This window comes from Centroberyx gerrardi, chromosome 3, assembly GCF_048128805.1.
Source record: "Centroberyx gerrardi isolate f3 chromosome 3, fCenGer3.hap1.cur.20231027, whole genome shotgun sequence".
NCBI classification, from domain to species: Eukaryota; Metazoa; Chordata; class Actinopteri; order Beryciformes; family Berycidae; genus Centroberyx; species Centroberyx gerrardi.
Genome location: NC_135999.1, coordinates 31,209,650 through 31,230,298, shown reverse-complemented (window position 1 = coordinate 31,230,298; position 20,649 = coordinate 31,209,650). Strand labels below are relative to the sequence as shown.

The 20,649-nt window shown below is 45.1% G+C and overlaps 1 protein-coding gene, 4 non-coding genes and 1 pseudogene across 6 annotated transcripts in view; 5 read left to right on the top strand and 1 right to left on the bottom strand.

Annotated features, from left to right (window-relative positions):
• The window catches only part of LOC139911214 (E3 ubiquitin-protein ligase DTX4-like), a 34,837-nt gene extending 17,815 nt beyond the window's left edge, over positions 1–17,022 (top strand). For both annotated transcript variants that reach the window (XM_078290797.1, XM_071898720.2), the window contains exons 3-12: positions 2,018–2,232; positions 2,328–3,205; positions 12,881–12,942; positions 13,401–13,562; positions 13,960–14,021; positions 14,136–14,302; positions 14,506–14,659; positions 14,791–14,880; positions 15,084–15,182; positions 15,351–17,022. In XM_078290797.1, the coding sequence (XP_078146923.1) occupies positions 2,018–2,232; positions 2,328–3,205; positions 12,881–12,942; positions 13,401–13,562; positions 13,960–14,021; positions 14,136–14,302; positions 14,506–14,659; positions 14,791–14,880; positions 15,084–15,182; positions 15,351–15,482 (2,021 nt within the window). In that variant the 3' untranslated portion in view covers positions 15,483–17,022. The remainder of the gene's footprint in view (positions 1–2,017; positions 2,233–2,327; positions 3,206–12,880; positions 12,943–13,400; positions 13,563–13,959; positions 14,022–14,135; positions 14,303–14,505; positions 14,660–14,790; positions 14,881–15,083; positions 15,183–15,350) is intronic.
• trnay-gua (transfer RNA tyrosine (anticodon GUA)) lies at positions 9,559–9,647 on the top strand. Its single transcript is given in 2 exon segments — positions 9,559–9,595; positions 9,612–9,647. It is a non-coding gene; the product is annotated as a tRNA-Tyr (tRNA).
• On the top strand, positions 10,189–10,276 carry trnay-gua (transfer RNA tyrosine (anticodon GUA)). Its single transcript is given in 2 exon segments — positions 10,189–10,225; positions 10,241–10,276. It is a non-coding gene; the product is annotated as a tRNA-Tyr (tRNA).
• A 2,537-nt stretch (positions 17,023–19,559) lies between the features above and the next one.
• On the top strand, positions 19,560–19,647 carry trnay-gua (transfer RNA tyrosine (anticodon GUA)). The gene is given in 2 exon segments: positions 19,560–19,596; positions 19,612–19,647. It is a non-coding gene; the product is annotated as a tRNA-Tyr (tRNA).
• A 462-nt stretch (positions 19,648–20,109) lies between these two features.
• On the bottom strand, positions 20,110–20,181 carry trnae-cuc (transfer RNA glutamic acid (anticodon CUC)). Its single transcript has one exon. It is a non-coding gene; the product is annotated as a tRNA-Glu (tRNA).
• A 229-nt stretch (positions 20,182–20,410) lies between these two features.
• LOC139911220 (small nucleolar RNA U3) lies at positions 20,411–20,614 on the top strand (annotated as a pseudogene).
• Positions 20,615–20,649: the final 35 nt, after the last annotated feature.

The window sequence follows — 20,649 nt, the reverse complement described above, 5'->3', positions numbered from 1 at the left end:
AACATAGCTATTGTTAAGTCTGCCAGCCTTGCCAAGGTCTATTTAAAGCACCACCCTCAAACATGTTTTCCTATCAAAGAGCTCATATAGAACCTGCTGTATGTCTGGGTTTCAAACAGCTTGGAGAGCCATGCCTTTTAAACATGGTTATCTGTGATAAAACCACCGCACTCATGTGTTGGTTTCTGTCTTGGATTAGCTGGGGTTTTGGTACTAGCCCAGGTACTTCAACCCTAACCATCAGAATTCCCGATGCTGTTATGCAAAATATTAAGCATTTTACTCAACTAGACGTCCAAGACTACAGAGTTTCTCCAATGTCTTTTCCATGCATCATGCTGTCCGATTTGATGCAAAACTTTGCCCTGGAAAGCTCTGCATTTGCCTTTGTTCAGTTAAGAGTTTACTTGAATGATCCCCCATTGGGGAAATTGTGTCATACAAATACAGATTGAGTTGCACAATCAAGTTTAAGATCTTAACAGTCTCTAGTCTTTCACTGTTGGCCACTGAGCACTGCCTCACTAAAAGGCAAGAGAGTGTTGAAGGAGCGAGAGTGTAAAGGCCCTGACACACCAGGCCGACGGTCGGCCGTCGGCCAATGTCGGACCGTCGGTAAGCGTCGGTGTCCCTAGTTTTTGCGGTGTGTCCCGCACCGTCGGCACTAGTCGGACCCTGTCGGCGTCTTTTCGGCCGATTGAGCATGTTGAATCGGCGTCGGAGCCGTCGGTGAGAGAGATCACTCTGATTGGTAGTTCGTGTTTTGCCTCTGGATGATTGGACTGATAAATTCCTTCAACATGTGGAACTGAACAGGAAAGAGCCGAGCGAAATTTTTAAAATCGGAGGTTTCATTTATCTCCAGCTCTCGACACAGGTTCGGGAAAGCCCCTTGAGCCTGTCGCTGGAGTAACGTTATTCATGATTTCACCCATTTAGTGCGGTTTCTCCTTATTTTTCGCCTCCGCCTCTTCCTTTCTTCTTCCACAACCAAAAGACCAAGGGCTGACAACGCCAGTGCCATTTGCAACTTCTTATCAGACATAAGGTATGGAAAGTTATTTCCCCTCACGCAGGCGCAGAACGTACGTGCTAGTTGGCCGTCGGGTGTAGTCTTTGCGGTGTGTTCAAGTGCAACTTTTTGGACCAGACGCAGGCGACGTGAGGCGACGCAACAGTCGGCCTTCGTCATCGCTGGTTCTTTGAAGTCGGTTTGGTGTGTCAGGGCCTTTACTCATTTACTGTCCTTGCCCAGATTTTTCCTGTTGGTCTGGTGATTTTTAACTGGTGTGCTTCCAGTCACAAGCCAGCTTCTTTAACCCATAGGCTACCACAGACAGCACCTGATGCCATTGATAAGTTCCTCCAGTGCATCTGACTTGTACAGAATATAGCAGTAAGGACTTTAACTGGTACCAACAGAAGAAATCACATCACTCCAATTCTGGCATCACTTCACTGGTTAGTTTCAGAAGTGGCTTTAAGATTTTGCTGATCACTTCTATAGCACGATAAGTTTGGCACCCAGTTATATCTCGGACCTCTTAACCCCTTCTGAGTCTGAGCGCAACTTCAGATCCCTAACCACGGGCCTTCTGATCATTCCTAAAAATAGACTGAAGACTTCCTTCCTGAGGAGCTCAAGCTGGCAGAATCAGTTTTGTTTTTTAAAACACTTCTTAAGATCTGTCCTTACAGATGTGCTTTCATGCAAAGATGTTAAACTTAACTAGTGTTCCACTGCATTGGTTTGCTGGTATGAACTTACCCCCACCCGTCACCACTTGCTTTATCCAGGGTTCGTATCGCACCTTCAGCCTCATGGCTTTGTCTTTGCTTTCGCCACTGACCTGTCCTATGCTTGTACAACCTTGTTTCTGCCTTTTATTTGATTGTGAGGCTCTTTGTAAGCTGTTCTAGAAAAGTGCTAGACAAATAAAGTTCTAACTATTGTGACAAAGAAACGACACTAAGGCACCTTTTCATTGTTTTCCCCTCCTCTTCTTCCCTTCATCAGGGACCATCCGTCCGGTGCGGAGGAGTTTTTATGACCCAGCGTCGGCACCGGGTCAGGGCTGGCAGTGGGAGTGGGAAAACGACGCCGGTACCTGGACGCCTTACGACATGGAGGTGGCCATCGCCATCCAGAACGGCCACAGCCGCCAGCAGCCCTGCCTGGACCTGGCGCCGCTCGGCTTCTGCTACCTCATTGATTATCAGAACATGACACAGGTATGTCAGTGCGTGACCGTTGTGTGTGCAACTGCTAAAGATGACTTGTAATAAGCAGAAATGCCATGAACGAATGCGTCCCTGTCCTCCTCCAGGTGAACAGACAGAGCCAGAGGTGCCGGAGGATCCAGAGGCGTGCGGACATGGCCTACCCTCTAGTGTCCGGCCCCCTCCCCTTACCCAAAGGAGGAGGAGGAGGAGGGTTAACAGGAGCCTTGCTGGGCGTTGGGGTGTCGGGGGCCAATGTCGGGACTGGAAACCCCGTCTACCCCAATGGAGGATTACCGGCTACCGGACTGGGCCAGCCTTGTGCCTGCCAGCAGTGCATGCTGGTCCTGAGCGTGAAGACCAACGCAGGAGGAGGAGGGGGAGGAGGAGTGGCGATACAGACTCTAGGTAGACGCTCGCTAACCATGCAGAGGCCCAAGAACTCCACATCCGCCGCCTCCAAACCCCTGAGTCCGTCTCAGACGGCCACTCTGGGCCGAGGGCAGCAGCAGAACTCCAACTCCAACTCCAACTACTCCCTGACGCTGCCGCACGGCCTCGCCATCTCCAAGAACATCGCCTCCCCGAGGAGGAACGCCCAGCTGTTCGCTCAGTCACTGGCCGCCCTCACCTCGGGCACCGGCGCCCTCGGCCTCTCCTCTTCGTCCACCAGGCCGCCTCCCCCGTCCCTCCCGCCCCCGCTGCCCCCGTCGTCCAACCCGAACCCGCCGGCTATGCCCTGCCCGTCGGCGACCGGCGAACCGGTGGCCATCGGCACGCTGGTCACCCCGGCGAGCAACGTCACCACACCCCCTTCCCCCGTGCCATCTCCGTCGCCCGTGGTGATGAAGCCGCAGCGCGCGGCATCGTCAGCGGCGACGGTGTGCCACGCGCCCTTGCCGCAGCGGTCGAGTTTAGCCGGGCTGAGCAGACCGGCACTACAGAGGATCGCTATGGCCCAGTCCAGAGCGCTCATCGCATCAGGGTGAGTAGGAGGATGAGAATAGCACACACACACACACACTGAAAACCAGCATTCCAGACCATGATCCAGTCTAATGTGCTAACAGCATAAAGATAATGATGGACACACACACACTACAAAAATATCCATCTTAACAAGTTATCTGATCTCGTGTTCAGTCTTCAAATCTTATTTTGTTTAAAAGCGGTGAAAAAAATCTGCCACTTGTTTCCAATGCAGGTAACAGTATCTTGAAATAAGGAGGATCAGTCCACTAGCATCAAGATAACATCATTTGATTCAAAAAAATTCAAGAAAACACATTGATTTGCATTGGAAACAAGTGAAATTATTATTATTTATTCACTTATTTTAAGAAAAATAAGATTGTAAGAGTCAAGGCAAAACTTAATCATCTGTTAAGATGATATTTTTTTTCAGTGCACACACACACACGCACACGCACACACACAGGGCTTACACACAAATGGAAATGGTCTCTATTGGCCTCCATTGTATGCCATGGTAAAACAATGACAGCAAATACCAGGGCTTTTGACTGTAAAAACTGACACACAACACAAGGCTCTATTAAAGGCTTCATAGGCACTCACATCATCTGGTGCAGTGGGAGTGTGATAGCACACACACACACTCACACACACACACATAATCTTCTTACTCACATTCATAAGTGTTAAGTTTGTTAATGCTGTAGTGAGTCATTAGTTTGTTTTTCTCCCACCAGCTCTGAGTAATCTGATGTTTAACTTGACAATTTCAGAGGTGTGATTTTTTAGACTTTGTACACCACACCATTCCCATTCATTTCTGTTGGAGACTTGTTTTTTTTTTTGCCTGTGTTGCTCCTGGTGTTATGTTGGCAGTTCTGGCACCTGTTGCGGGTTAAAATGGTCGTTTTCATTATTTGGATACTTCGACTTAATGTATGAAATATTCAAACTTTCCGTGAAATAGGCTGAATTCAAGTGAAACCAATGTTCCCTTAGTGATTTCTCCTATAAATCCACTTTCACTCATGAAAGTGAGATGTAGATGAAGGGCCAGAGACAGTGAAAAGGGATTTTTAAGCCTTGACACAATTGAGATAGGAAATACTCAACACACTGTTAATATGCTTGTTATACTTGTTATGTGAACTAATTATTCTTGAACTGCCCCTCTAAGTGTTTTTGGGTGCGCTATTTTTTGAATTGTGATATATTGAATTTCGATATATCGTCCCATCCCTTCGAAGAATCATTGAGAAAGAAGCAAGGAAAAACGAACCTTATAAATTGTTGCTAAACTGACCTTGTAAATCTGTAGCTCCCACCTCTGTTTTTGCTTGGATTCCTATGGGCTGTGTGTGTGTGTGTGTGTGTGTTCGTGCATGTGTGTGTGTGTGTGTGTGCCATTGTGCTCGACGTGTGTTGTCAAAAGTCAGCAGAGCCTTCTGTCTGTTGTCCATCTGCGAGGAAGCATTTGTAGAGCAGAGGAGGGAGGGAGGGAAGGATTGTGGGAGAGGACAGGCGAACGAGTGTGAAGGCCATGGATCAGCAGCACCTCCCTTTCTCTCTCTCTCTTCCCCTCTCTTCACATTCTCCCTTATGAGCATCATTTGGGTTTGGAAAGCTATGGGACTCTCCATACTTGAGTCTAAAATGAGTCCAAATCTTGTTTTTTCTCTTTCTCTCTCTCCTCCCCCGCTCCTCTCACTCTGAAACTCTCTCCGCTTTTACCCAAGTACCCTTGAACTCCTGCTCCTTTTCTAATCAACCCCCCTAGCCCTTCTTCTTCTTCTTCTTCTTCTTCTTCTCCTCCTCCTCCTCCTCCACTTCTTCTCCTCCTCCCTTTAAACTTTAAACTCTTTTCTCAAACTGTACGCAAACTTCATCAAGAGAAAATCCGAGGAAAAAGACGGCGAGGCCAGATGCTTGTTGATATAGACTTTTTTTTGTTTTGTTTTTCTCTCTCCCTCAACCCCGTCCCTTATTCCCTGCCCCCTCCTTTCCTTCCCTAGGTCCTCTCCTCCCTCTTCCCTCCTCTCCCCGTCTGGTCTCGGCGGTCTGGGCCCCTCGGAGCCTCATTGTTGGTATCCACAGTAACCTTTGTTGGATCACCCAAGCCTGGGCTGCATTAGCAACACAATACTGAGCGCTCCTCTCCTTCTCTGCCCTTTTTTCCTCTCCTCCTTTCCTCTCCTCCTTTCCTGCTCTGCTTGCTCTTTTCCTCTTCTACATTTGTTCCCTTTCCTTTCCTTTCCTCTCCTTTCCTCCTCTCCTCTGGCCTTTCTATGTCTCTTTCTTGTTTTTTTCCTCAGTTCTCTCTATTCTCTCCTCTCTGCATCCTCTTACAGTCAGTAGCATTTCAGCTATTTTGAGCATTACACTTCCAGTTTAAACCCTCATTGCATTTAAGAGGGATGGGGGGGGGGGGTCATGTGGTGGAATACCCCCCATATAGATGGCTGTGCTGATCTACGAGCATATTCATAATGGGGATATATGGAGGGGGGGGGGGGGGGGGGGGTGATGGAGACAATAGCAGAGGGTCTAGTCAGCATTGTTGCTACCGTCAGACATTCAACATTTTTGGTTAGGGGAGGGGTGTGTAGATATGTGTGTGTGTGTGTCTGTAGACCGTCTCATAGACTCAGACAGCGCCAGAGACAAGGGGTGATGGACAGAGCGGGGGAGGGGGGGTAGAGACGACGAGACAAAGAAACGAGTCAGCAAACTGGCAAAGATTGATCACACTGTGGTGCAAGAAATCAGGCCAACACCAGAGAGAGAGGGAGGGGGGAGACACACACACACACACACACACTTTCACTCACACACACACACCCGGCTGTAAAAGCATATAATGAAAAGCACACACACTCGTACCCTTCCGTCTCTCTCTCACACACCGTAAAAGTAAATATTGACGATCCTAACTGGAGATGCGGTGAAGAATTGTCTTCTCTCGCCAGTGGGGGATTGTGGGAACGAGACAAAGAGGATGAATGGGTGGGAGGGGGAAAAAATGGAGAGGTGGGGGTTGGATAGACAGCGTACTGAGAAAAAGCAAATTAAGCAAGGAGAGGGAGAGAGATCAATGGAAAAATGAGCTAGAGGGAGGGATGAAAACAGAGGGGAAGACACACGCAATGAGCGCTTTAATGCGTTGGCATCTGTTCGGAGCACCAACAGGTTGCGAGACTACAGGTTTCTTTTTTTTCTTTTTTCTTTTTTGTCTTACCGTGTCTGGCCCGTAGGGGGAGCTGTAACCGCACACAGAGACGACCCCCTCCTTATTGTCCTGTGTTTTGTCTTGGCCAGGCAGGACGCCGTCGCAGCTTTTCTCACACGTTCAGGGAAATCATACGGAATGAGTCCTCGGATAAGCAGTTAAAGCAACAACAGACAGACAACCAGACAAAACGTCTGTGTCGTCTGGTGTCTGTGGCTCTCTCCTAGTCTGTCTGTCTGTCTGGCTGCATTTTGAAGTGCCATCCCTGATAGTGTTTTGTCTCTTTTCATTCCTGTCCCAGCTTCAGGGAAGGTCAGAAACGTGGGAAGTAGACGTTATCTGCTGTTATATAAAATCTAGGCTGCCTAAGATTTTTGCACAGTGCTGTACATGCAAATGCACCGTTGTGAGTGTGTGTGTGCATACGAGCATGGTAATGAATGCGTTGGATAGACAATGTGTGACAGTAGCTATGTTTCCATCCAACTATCACATGAATTTTACGCAAACTTTTGAAATGTCGCAATAGATATAATGTGTGTTGCCCAAAACAAATGAAAATGGAAAGACTCATCTTTCGTGTCAGCTCATGTTGGCCATATCATCTGAAGGTGAAAATAAAGAAATGCACTTGGTGATATTCAAACTTATTGCACAAATCTCTTAATCAACAAAGGAAATTTCACCTCAAGCCAGTGTGAAACGTTTCTTATGTTATTGAGGAAATGTTATGGAATTTTGCTGGTTCCAATTCATTTGCTATATGTCTTGAGTCGCGGAAAAATACTTGGATGGAAAACAAGCTAGTGTGTGAGAATTTGTGTGTGTGTGTGACTCCCAGGAGCGTCTTACAGCACTCAGTCCGCAACACCAAAACTAGCATTTCTGTCTCCAACCATCAAAGGATTTGTCACCAAAGCCGAAGAGGAAGTCACCTCCGAACACGACACACTACCTTAAGAGAGAACGCGCGTGTGTGTGTATCCATAAGAATGTGTGTGCGGGAGACAAAAAGTGTATGTGTGAGAATGCGTGGGAGTGTTTGCGGGATTGTCTGGCCTCCAAATCAGTCCAGCTGATGACCATCTGGGCCCGGGGGAATAGGAGGAGCGGAGGGACGGAGGGACTGTGTGTGTGAGAGGGAGGGCCAGACAAAGCAGAGGGAGTGTGTGTCGATCTGGTGGGAAGGAGGCGGGGGCGGGAGGCAGGGTTTGGGGTCGTGAGGGGTCAAGAGATTTCAGTCCCATTCAGGCCTGCCTTTCTAAATCCCCCTCCCTCCACTCCCTGGGAGGGACGGGATCTTTCTTTTTTTTAGGATCTCAGGCTTATTGTTTTGTAAGGACACACCACTCTCATTTCTTTCCTGCTTCTCCCTATTACTTCCTGCTTGTTGTTAGTCATGTAGTATGGAGAGCCAAATGTGACATAAACAAATAAATGTATAAATACTTAATTTAAATTTAAAAATGTCATTACAAAGTGACAATAATATAATTTGGATGGAGAGCTTGTGAAACTGTGATGGTCAAGCGTCTCATTTGTGATTACTACAGCAGAATAAAATAGAGCTGATATTGCGATTCATATTCTGCCCCATGATGTGTATTGTCACATTTTTGTATTGCGATATATTGAATTTCAATATATTGTTCCATCCCTAATATTGAGGTCTATTGAAGTCTTGTAATGATTATTGGAAACCAGTTTGCTCTAATGAAAGGGATAATTTTAGAAATAAACACAGAAATATATTTAAATGAGTAAAAAAAAAAGGTCAATAATTAGAATGAATTTTCTAAATAGTTAAATAAAACCTCATGTTGAAATTTAATTTCATGATTGTCATTTTCATAATAATTAATTTCCATTTCTTACTTCCAAATGGATTTTGGTAAAAAAAAAAAAAAAAAAAATCTATTTTATAATCATACTTTCCAGAATTCCCCTTTGTCCCATTTTCACTTTTTCATTTTATAAAGACGTCTGTCAAACAGCCCGCATCAGAGCAGCAGAGTCACTCCACACAGAACACAAAGGGGGGGAAACTAGGTGATGATGTTGTCAAACAGACATTGGAGAGATGCTGACAGCCTAGACCTGGCATTCTCAGACAATATATTCTCGTGTCAAGGTACTGTGTGATAACTGAAGCGCTATCAGTGGGACGACTTGAATGGAAGGTGCGCTCTTGCCTGTGTGACGTCTTACCTGTGTGTGTGTGTGTGTGTGTGTGTCATCAGCACATCAGTGGGGCAGCTGGAAAGTGTGCTAATAAGCTAACTGAAGCTTATCCAGGATCAGATGTGACTCAACACTCGCCTCTCTCTCCCATACCTCATAACCCCTTCCATGCTAACACAGCAGCCTATTAAATATTAATAGCCTCAGTGACTGGCAACAAGTGATTACTGTGTGTGTGTGTGTGTGTGTGTGATCACTGTCATCGTCACAGAGTGACTTCATCCGATGCAGATCTGATATTGGTGTTTCCCATTCGTCATTAGCTGGCGGCCTATTTATAACGGTGGAGGCTGTCTGTCCTATGTTGCCATATATAGGTCTATATGACAAGTTTAAGAGCTTAAACCACTTGCTGCTGCATATGACAGCAGAGTGTTCATATTGGATAGTATGCCTTGGACTAATCAGATCACCCCTAGATGGAAATTTGATGTAATTAAGACGTGATAGTAGCCACACACTCATGGCTTTAAATGTTTGTTCACACTGAGCGACTTTGTTGATGGGTGTATCTGTTCTGACCGATTGTGGGCGGTGTGAGACGCTTCGACTGTATTTATGTCGTGGTCTCAAACCACAAAGGCTATTGTTGTTATTCATATCATTACACTGTTTTGATGAGTTAGCTAGTGCTAATTAGGTAGCATTAATTACAAATAAACAGGATAAAACTCAGCTTACCATTGACCCCAACATTTTTTTTTCCTGTGGTCTTTCAAATAAAAGTGGTAGAGAACTGGGAAGCTTTGAATGGCTGTAATCAATCCATATTGCTCTTGCCAGGTAAAACAGTTATTTCTGAAATGAAATCACAGGGGGAAACAAGAAAATGTGGAAGTCTGATTGGCTGTTGACAGCTGATCAGCTCCCAAATATTTGAAAGTACATGTGCAATCCCTTCGATAGCTCAGTTGGTAGAGCGGAGGACTGTAGAGGCTGCATGGCTGAAATCCTTAGGTCGCTGGTTCAAATCCGGCTCGAAGGAGGTGGTTTTTTCTGGATTTAAAGCCCTGTTCACACTGGACTAATGTTACCTGGTGACGTCCAGTGATCTGTAATAATGGTCAGAGTCGTTTCTGTGTTATCTTTATCCCTCATTCTCTATGTTTACTCTTCTTTAACTCACTGTTTCTATTTAGCATTTTCTCTCTGAAGCATGTGACACAAACACACACACACACATTCCCTCATACTCTTTCCCTCACACCCACACACCCACACACACATCTCCCCCACTGAGTCATTCACTCGCACACCGTCATGTGTGTCTGAGTAGGGTTCACATAAAGCAGCTTAGTTCGCTGACAGAAAGCCTGTTAAGGCTAAACCAACAACAGGAAACAACAGATCATCACTACACTCTGACCCTGTGCCTGTCTGTACGGGTGTTTGTGTGTGTGTGTATGTGCCTATTAATATATGTTAGGGCCAGTGTGAGTGCTGGATATGTAACATTTGTGTCTGATATAAATTGAAAAGACACAAATTCAAGAACACAATACATATACCTGAACCATGGTGTTGTCCCTTCGATAGCTCAGTTGGTAGAGCGGAGGACTGTAGAGGCTGAGTGCAGAGATCCTTAGGTCGCTGGTTCAAATCCGGTTCGAAGGAGACTGTCTTTTCTCTGTGTAGGCAACTACTGCATGTGCCTGGCTGGAAAGCTGCTATTTATGTAAGAGTTTGTGTAGGTGAAAAGTAGATGTAAGGCTTAAGGCCCTGACACACCAAGCCGACGTCAAAGAACCAGCGGCGACGAAGGCTGACTGTTGCGTCGCCTGCGTCTGGTCCAAAAAGTTGCACTTGAACACACCGCAAAGACTACACCCGACGGCCAACTAGCACGTACGTTCTGCGCCTGCGTGAGGGGAAATCTGTATTCGTCATTCAAAAAGGGAAACCGGAAGACCTAGGACTGCGGATATACAAACCGTAAACAAAGCAGCGTTTGCTTACCATTTTCACACCACTCTCGCTCATCACAGACGGTTTCGCTACTTCTAATCGAGAATATGTCTGATAAGAAGTTGCAAATGGCACTGGCGTTGTCAGCCCTTGGTCTTTTGGTTGTGGCTTGTGACTTCGTCGTTTGCTTTTGCTTTTGTCACTTCCGCTTCTCTTCTCGTGCTCAGAGTGATCTCTCTCACCGACGGGCTCCGACGCCGATTCAACATGCTCAATCGGCCGAAAAGCCTCCGACAGGGTCCGACTAGTGCCAATGGTGCGGGACACACCGCAAAAACTAGGGACACCGACGCTTACCGACGGCCCGACTTTGGCCGACGGCCGACCGTCGGCCTGGTGTGTCAGGGCCTTTAGGCTTAGAATCGGAGTTGGACTAAGGGTTAAGGGCAGGTATGTACTAGTGAGGGGACAGATAGTAGATATAAGGTTACGTTACAGGCTTTCATACTCAATTCTCAATTTGTCCTCATATCTGATGTGATGAGGATGTAACTCATGTCTGATGCAAATATGAACTGACAGCGATGTCGAAAAGACGTGTATGCAGAGTAACACTAACCAAAGATGTCAAATCTGTTTTTGTCTCCCCACATACCAATCGACTCGACTACTTGGCTTTTTTCTTTCCATTGCTGTGTTTCGTTGTAGTCCATGCTTACGCTGCTCAGCCAAACTGCCAAAATTTTGACAGTTGTCTCGGGAATGATGTAAAATTAACTTATTGTCATGGCAACGCTGACAAATTCCAATTTTAGTGTTCAAATACAAGTCGCATTTAGGTTTCGTTCCGCAGGATATGATTTTGTCGGACATATCCCTGTGGTCCAGATGAAAAAATCCAACTCCATGCAGCTTTTTGCTGTTCACACAGATGAGAAAACATCAGATCTGTGTCACATCTGAGGGAAAAAATCAGAACATTGCACGTTCGATTGCAGTGTGAACAGAGCCTAAGTCAATGAAATACATTCAGACACTGTCAACATGTGTGCTTGTTCCACCTCCAGAGCTTCCCCTCCAGCAGTCGTTTTATGACTAGAAGACAATAGACAGCCCTCAGCCTTAAAGACTATCATGCCACACACACTCCCAGCCCACAGCATGTGTTTGTGTGTGTGATTTTACAGCCTGAGCAGCCTCCAGGTCTATAACTACGGTCTATAACGGGCTAACCTGCTGCTGACCCCAGCTGAAACGGCTGTGCACATAGAGCTGTCAACTGCAGTATTTTATGATCACCATGCCGCAAAAGTCTTAAACACCCAAAATGCTGTGCTTACATACAGACTGTACAGTATATTGCATGTTTATTTCTGCGAGTAAAGCCACTTTGTACAAGTAGAATGCTTAGTTCATCAAAAATCCACTTCCAAGTCCTTTTTTTTTGCAGTTTTGAGGAGAATTCACCACATTTTGCCGTTTCCATTAGCTTTTCTAATTCAGTTCGCTGTAATTCACATACAAATACTTGGATGGAAACCCAGCTGTCTGTGTTTTTTCTGCAGTTTCCATTGGCAGACATTTGGATCCTGAAATCTTTAGGTTGTTCATCGCATCCCACTGATTAGCTCAGAACTTGGTGGTGAATATGTGGGTCTGTATGTATGTGTGTGTGTGTGTGTTGATCAGTTAGAGATGATGATGAGCTTTGTGACGAGGCAGGTAATCCCCCCCCCCCCCCCCCCCAGCATGCAGCTGTATGACGTCCACCTCTCTGAGCTCACTGAGCAGATGGAAACTCCATGGATTAGCTCCCATAAACACACACAGGCAGCCGGGCGTCGTCATTCATACGCTCTCCAGACAAGCACAACCTGAGAGGAGGAGATACGGAGTGGCGAAAAGGAGAGAGAGAACAACAGATAGATAAGAGAAAGAGGAAAGAAACGAAGAATAGAGATAGAGTGCTGAGGAAGATGGAGAATTTGTCATTTTGACCCGTGTTTTTTTAATCTATTTTGTCCAGATAAAGAGTTAACGGGACATTGATTAATTCTGCCGTTATCATTCGTTAGTCGTCGTCTTTTTCTGTCGGCGGTGGTCTGAAAGTTGGTTGATCAGCTGCAATCTCTGACTAACAATGACAGTCATCAGTTTTTTTAAGTGAGTATCTGTCTGGCGGCGTCTGCTGGAGAGCTCAGAGTGTTAAAGAGTGTATCCGCAAATTGTGTGATTTGACATGCTGTGTTGTGGTGTTTTCTTTAGGAACTGTGTTAACATGGCTTACTAAGCAGTGTGTGTCTTGTGTTGCAGCGTGCCCACCGTCCCTGTGAAGAACCTCAACGGATCCAGTCCTGTTCACCCTGCACTGGCCGGTGAGAATACACACACACACACACACACACTAATACACACACACACACTAACCCAATTTTCCCACTGGTGCTGAAATTCCTGGAATATCATGGAGTTTACAGAGAATTTTACCAATGGATCACTTCACAGGAATATAGGAGATTGTGTTTTCCAACTTGTTGCATTAGCTGGTAGTTTTCAACCCAACTGCAGTGGAAACCAGACTCTTCACCCCTTTACAAAAACAACATTAGCAACAACATTACCAGGAAGGAAGCTGATTCAGCTCATGGAAGCGCTCCAACTTGGTTGTGGAAAATCATCGGATTGGATTTTCTTTTTTTTTCTCTGGCTTTTTTTTATTGGATACCACGGAAAATGTTGCGATATCCGATATTATCGAATATCGGCCCAAGACTAGTGGGAACCCTCTGTATATTCTTCTAACTCGTCTCCACCTTTCTCCACTGTATTGCAGGGATCACGGGGATCCTGATGAGCGCTGCAGCTCTGCCAGTGTGTCTGACCAGACCTCCGAAGCTGGTGCTCCACCCTCCTCCCATCAGCAAGGGCGACATCAAGCCGGTGCCAGGCCTGGGCCACTGCTGCAGGAAGACCACCAAGAAACAGGCTCGCAAGGGTAAGCGCCGGGAGAAAGCACTGATCTAGGACCTCTAGCCGGTGATCATCAACAGGCAAACAACCACCCATATGAAGAAGAATCTGTTCTATTTTCAGAAAAGCATTCATTTGTATGTTTTCCCCCACTTAAAAGCCTCTATCCTCCTAGAAATGACATCAGTTTGATACTACTTACTGTGATACATACTATACATTTACCTCATGAAAAACTGTAGGTTGGTTTACCCTCTCTGGTAAAAGTGAGACCTCCATTAATGATCATCCTTACTGCTGAATGAGATATTCATCCCATTAGTTTTAGGAAGGTTTCACCAACAGGTTTCACACACATTAACAGCATCATCTCCCCTCCTCCTTCTCTTCCTCCTCTTCCTCCTCTTCCTCTCCCTCTGCAGGTAAAACTCCCGAGGAGGTGGTAAAGAAGTATCTGCAGAAAGTAAAAAGTCCACCAGAAGAGGTATGACCAGTGTTATTGTCTCTGTGGACAAACTGTCATAGAGTCTTTTATGCTGTTGACTCCTATGCCATGTAATATGGATTTCACATCCTTTCCTTCCCTTCCCTTCCCTAGGACTGTACCATCTGTATGGAGCCGTTAGGGGGTCCGTCTGGCTACAAAGGCCCAGGGGTCGGGCCTGTTTCCAGGGCGGAGTCAGTGGGGCGGCTGGCCCAGTGTGGACACCAGTACCACCTCCAGTGTCTGGTGGCCATGTATAACAATGGCAACAAGGACGGCAGGTAGGCGAGAAATAAAGAGAACCATCCCTCTTCATTGCTTCACACCAACGTTTTAGCAAATAAGCTCTTTGAAGACTTATACTCCCATTACATCTTGCTTAAGTTTATTGTCTACATCACATCACTGAGCAATATAAAAACCTGTCTAACCTTTCCTTTCCTTTCCTTTCCTTTCCTCTTGTCTTCTCTCCTCTCCTCTCCAGTCTTCAGTGTCCTACCTGTAAAACGATCTACGGCGTGAAGACGGGTAACCAGCCGGCAGGGAAGATGGAGTACCACGTCATCCCCCACTCTCTACCGGGACATCCTGACTGCAAAACCATACGCATCATCTACAACATACCGCCAGGCATTCAGGTACACAGCACGCCGTCCCCGTGAGAAGCAGGGGAAACTGACCCAGAGTCAGTCCACTAATGTTTCAGATTCCAGGTCGTAGTTTTAATCCAGTAAAATGAAACCTCTCTATGTCTCCTCCCCCCCATCAGGGACCAGAGCACCCGAACCCAGGGAAGCCCTTCACCGCCAGAGGCTTCCCCCGACATTGCTACCTCCCAGACAGCGAGAAAGGACGCAAGGTAAACAACGACCGCCTTCCCAGAGACAGATCACTGTCCATCACCTATGTACATCAGTTCTCGAAACGGTTTACATCTATACCTGTGGTCATGGTGCATCCTGTAGACGCGAATGACCTATGACTTAAGATTTACCTTTTTAAAGGTATTGTGTAACTAAATTTCTGTTTTCCTCCTTGCCTTTACCCCTAACCTGTCTTCAGGTACTGAGACTGCTCCTGGTAGCGTGGGACCGCAGGTTGATCTTCTCAGTCGGTACTTCCAGCACTACGGGAGAGTCTGACACCGTCATCTGGAACGAGGTACGTACACATTAACATTAGCCAGTCCCTGTAGGAATTGTGACTTAAGACGTTTTTTGCAGCTTTCTCCCTTTCACTTTTCCTGAAGCACACTGACTATACTTTGACATCAGATTTATTGGCATTAAACCAACCAACACAAAACGTTGTGTTTTTTCCCTCTTCAAGGTCCACCACAAGACAGAGTTCGGCTCCAACCTGACGGGCCACGGCTTCCCCGACCCCGGACACCTGGACAACGTCCTGGACGAGCTCCGAGCTCAGGGCATCACAGAGGACGACGGACTGACGGAGAAGTGAGAAGACAACTGAAGAGGACAGCAGAGGAGGACAGAAGAGTGGGAGAGATGGGAAGAGGAGTAGAGGGACAGAAGTGGCCCTAACAACGAAAAGAAGAGGACAAAGAGGAGGAGGTCCTGAACTGAGACAGACTCTCTCTGCCAGCACTTAAAGGGGTGCAGGGGGACGTTTTGGGGGTACAGAAGTTTTTTTTTTTTTTTGCAGGGGATACCATTTTCCAAGATGTTGATTGAGTCACTGCAGGGTTTCACCTGTCATTGCGGGACTTTACAAACTTCGCACCAATCGAAGAAGCAGGATGCTGTTTAAGGGAGGCAGCAGCACAGCGAAAGAGGCTAGACAGAGGGACAGATAGGAGGAGGAGGCGGAGAAATCAGCAAGGAGAAGCGACGGCGCTGACAGTTTCGGCTCACTAAATAGCTCGGTACTAAACGTCGAGAAGCGAGAATGATTCGGTACTAACAACTAACTACTTGAAAAAAAAAAAAAAAAAAACAAGTTTACTTTACTGAGAGAAAGACTAACTAGGGAGAGATGGGAAAACGCTAGAGCGGTCGAATGGAAAAACTGGGAGAGAAAGGACAAAGATGGAGAGGTTTGAGCGGGAGGGGGAGGGGACTCGAGGAAGGAGAAGAGGGACGGAGTGTAGCGGAAAGAGAGAAAGACGGCGTACGAATGTAGTGTAGGATAGGAGTAGGGTAAGAATTAACTTGTGCAACGGTACTTAAGCTATCGCCAAAAACATAGGAGGCCGACAGCGACGAAGGGAGAGAGGAAGAAAGAAAAGAAAAGAGAGAGAGATCCTGTGCTTGCTTTGTTTCAAAACCACCTGCTTCTCTGCGCTCCAAGTGCAGCGCTCTAGCTCCCTCTTGTGGCTGTCCGATCACAAACTGTACAAGTACTAGAAGAAAACAAAATGGGTTTTCCTCAGTTATCCGCTTGTATTATCATTTATCATTGGTACTATAATCCTCATTTAACGTCATTCCATGTACTTTACCTCCTACTCCTGGTTTTATCTTGTTTTTTCTTTTCTTTCCTAAACGACATGATATATACGCCCTGAACACTTATGTGTGATGTGACAAGAGACCAAACAAAGGCCCAAAAATCCTCTGGGCCTTTTTTGGAGTCTTACTATTGAGCCACTGTGGTACCAATTAATAGATACACCGGTACCAGTATTTACTTTATTCTTTTTTTTTTCCCTTTTTAATGCTTCAGATGGTTTCATTGGGTGCAAGCGCTGTTCTGTCCTGTCTACAGTGAGAAAAGCGGGGATGTGAATGAAAAAAAAAACCGGAGTGCTGCTTACTTTTATAAAGGAGATGAGCATTTTGAAGCATTGGGGTTTTGTTTCAAGGCCCCCCGCTGTTCGTTTGGGGCCTGTCGGTTTTCGTGTTGAACGAGCCTCGCTGCCAGTGTTTACAACCAGCAGGAACTAACCAAGACACCGGGGGGTAGTCCCACAGCCAGAAAGACCCTCAGATTGGGCAGAGGGTTGCAGGGTTGGGGGGGGGGGGGGGGGGGGGACGGAGCGGACGGGAGTTCGAGCTGGAACAGGTCAACAGGATAGGACAAGACTTTGGGGAGAAAAAACAACCCCCAATTGAATTAGTTCAGGGTGAAAGCGGCATTAATTCAAGGTCCCATATTTATAGGAATTCAAGTCGGCCAATCAGGGTGCAGTATTGTGAGGACTTGGTCTTTGAATTAGTTCCATAAATACCCTTTTAACTAAAATACATTTATCTGCAAAACAGCATGAAGCACATTATTCTTACCTGGTGCCAGAGTATATCTGAAAACAAATTCATGAACAATGAATAATATGGGACCTTTAATGAGTTTTATCGACCTCTACTGGCAACCAGAAGGAATTGCAACAACACAGATAGAACTTTTCTGCATAACTGTAGAAAATGACTCCCCTCCTCTCTGTCTGTACCTCCAACCACCGATAGCAAACTGCGCAGTTTCTGAGTTGGGTCTGTAAATGACCCCTTATCACAATGTTACAAGACCTGTGTGTGTGTGTGTGTGTGTGTGTGTGTGTGTGTGTGTGTGTGTGAGTGAGTGAGTGTGTGAGAGAGCAAAAGAGAGAATCTGTGTACTGTGTATACTACAAACATGTAAGTTTCGGGTATTGTCATGGTACTCCATGGGACTCGCATGGTCCTTTCGATGATGATGACGGTACTCCATTTACTCCTTTACTTTGTTCTTTTTTTCCCAAAATATCTAATGTAGTTACACCTTTATGTTTTTTTTAAATAACAATTTTCTTGATCCTACCATAGAATTAAGCTCTTTTTTCTCCATTTTGTACATTTACACTGTATTAATTATGCCCTTTTTTTTTCATTTGTTACATTTCGTTTACGGAGACAGTATTGTTAAAGACAATGTCTGTTGTTATTTTTTTCTTTTCTTCATTGTGTACAGACGTTAAGCTGTATTGTATCATCTTTTCTTTGGGAAAAGGAATTTGATGGTAGACTTATCTGAGTGTGAAATGTAATGAATTTTTGATAGCAGGCCCAAACCCTTACACACTGCTCTTCTGTGACTTGCAGAGTGCAAAATGATACTTGCTCATGTTTCCAGGTGAATATGTACGGATGAATCGTTACGTTCTTTTAATATCACAGTTTCCTTTAGCAGTGATGGCAGTTTTCTTTGCTATTAAAAGACAGCTTTTCATTTCTAAGCAATGAAAAAGTAATTGAAAATGAATGTCATGTCATTAGCGCATGAATTACTATTTACTTGCCAAATTGGATTAATTGAATCTGATTTGAGCTCGACCCTGATTTTTTTTTTTGCTCAACTATAATGGGTCTAAAAAGGTGTCAGTCCCCTTTACAACACGCTTGTTTTCTAATGGACAGTCAGGTTATCAACATGAACCTCATATCAAGTGTCTTTGGAGGTGAATGGCTTGGTTTAAAGGCCACAATACATGGTAGGCGATATTTTGAAGCCATGTGGGCAATGTAGCCAGCAGCTATGACTAGTAGCTCATTGTTTCAGTTTGTAACCCATGTGGATTTAGTCCCAGATACCAATTCCCAAGGCAATATTGTCCATGAGCATTGCCTCAAAATGTTGTCCGTGTACAATGGCCTTTGATTCTTCATATTGTCTTCTTTTTCTTGAGGGTAGGGGGGTAGGGGGGTGGGGGGTGGGAGGAGAAGCTCTGTCACATCATGCTGGGGTCGGTGCTGGCATGGGAGAGAGCATCAAAAACATGTGCGATATGAAAAGCAAAATGTGTAAATAGTGCAAAAACAATTGCTGGAGTATGAATGATTAATACAAGAAAAAAAATAAAGAGTTGAATGAAACGGTTCTGTGTTGTGTTGCTCTGTCACATATGAAAGCCTGTTTCTGTCACCTGTTAAAAGAAATACTGCACAAAACTTTTTTATATTTTCTTCTCAATATTATGACTACTAAGTCAGAATTCTGAGATACAATCTTATAATTATGAGATACTAAATCATACAAAGTCATAATGATGAGATAAGCATGACTTTATCTTTTATCTTTATCTTTTTTTTATAAATATGTATCTCAAAATTCTGAAAAACTCATAAATATGAATAAATCATAATTCTGAGATTATTGAGATTGAGATTATTAACTATGATGATCATAGTTCTGAGATCAGTCTGAGATGCTAAATCATAATTCTCAGATGCTAAGTCATAATATTGAAAAAAAAAATCACATAAAGTCATAGTAGGCCACTTGTAAAAAGAGAAAGTAGTGTAAATCACTAATGCACCTAGTGGCTAAAGATACATTCCGACCACTAAAGGGTGACAGAAACCGCAACACGGGAAGCCCCTACGGACAAACCGTGCATAAAGGCTAAGACTAGACAAACTAAACATACCTACGGTGAAGTGTCGCCGCCAGCGCCACACTCGCTTCGCCATATTTTCCTCCCGCTGAAGGTTACATGTCCCACAATGACAAATGAAGAGGTAGGTAGTAAGTTTACTAGTTGAACAAGTTTACTCGCTCTCTTCATCAATTCCACCATTACGGGAAGTTTTTTTCCTCCATGCCCCTTCGATAGCTCAGTTGGTAGAGCGGAGGACTGTAGGAGCTAAATGCAGACATCCTTAGGTCGCTGGTTCGAATCCGGCTCGAAGGAGGGTGCTTCTTTTTCACATGTGTTAGTGACGTGTTCGCCTTATAATCACATTTAGCCGATCTACCTGGCAACAGATGTAATGTTATTAGCTGGCTATTGACGAAACGTCATGTGTCAACCTCAACTCTAATCAATAATCATTAATTATGATGTGCATAACATTGTTGTGTAGCCTACTATTGCTACTGAAAATTGACAATTTAGCTCACTTCATTGATACATGTGATTAGATTAATCACCGTTCGAATGGTATTATAATTTTCTTATTATGGCCTATAGTAACTATAATATGGCCTATAGCTTCAAAACTATATGTCCATGTGGTTGCACGTGACACCGAAACAGAGGCTTCTGTGTGAGAATGCGTCAGTAGGCATCCAGCTGTTGGCAAATGCAGTCTTCTCAAGGAATAAAGGAGAGCCAGGATGAAAGCTTGAAGGTTCACAAAGGCAAAAAGAGTAGTTCCCTGACCGGGAATCGAACCCGGGCCGCGGCGGTGAGAGCGCCGAATCCTAACCACTAGACCACCAGGGATGCTGATAAATGGCGACGGGGCATCATCAGATGGTTAATACTGTACAGATAAACGTACATAGTACTTGGCGGATGTTGTGTTCCCGCACTGTCCTCACCGTGAACTGTTAGTTTATTCATTCATTTAGGGGAGGGACAAACATTTCCACTCCAACCAGACAACAACAGTAACCATCAGTGAGGTCAACGTTCCCAATAATGACTTCCAGATTTCATCCACTATTCACTAATGACTTTACTTTCAGGGATCATTTCTATAGTTTCTGACTGGAGAAATGTGTTTCTAAAGTGTTTGGTCTCACTAACCACCATGATGAGTTGTGATGTTTCTTGTGGATAGTGAATAATGATTAAGTTCATATGTTCACTGTCATTGATGACTGTTCTTTGCTTCCTAGTGGAGCATTGAGGAAGGAGATGTGGTCTGAGTGGTTTCTTGCAATGAAATTTCTATGTGAAGTCAGTAGT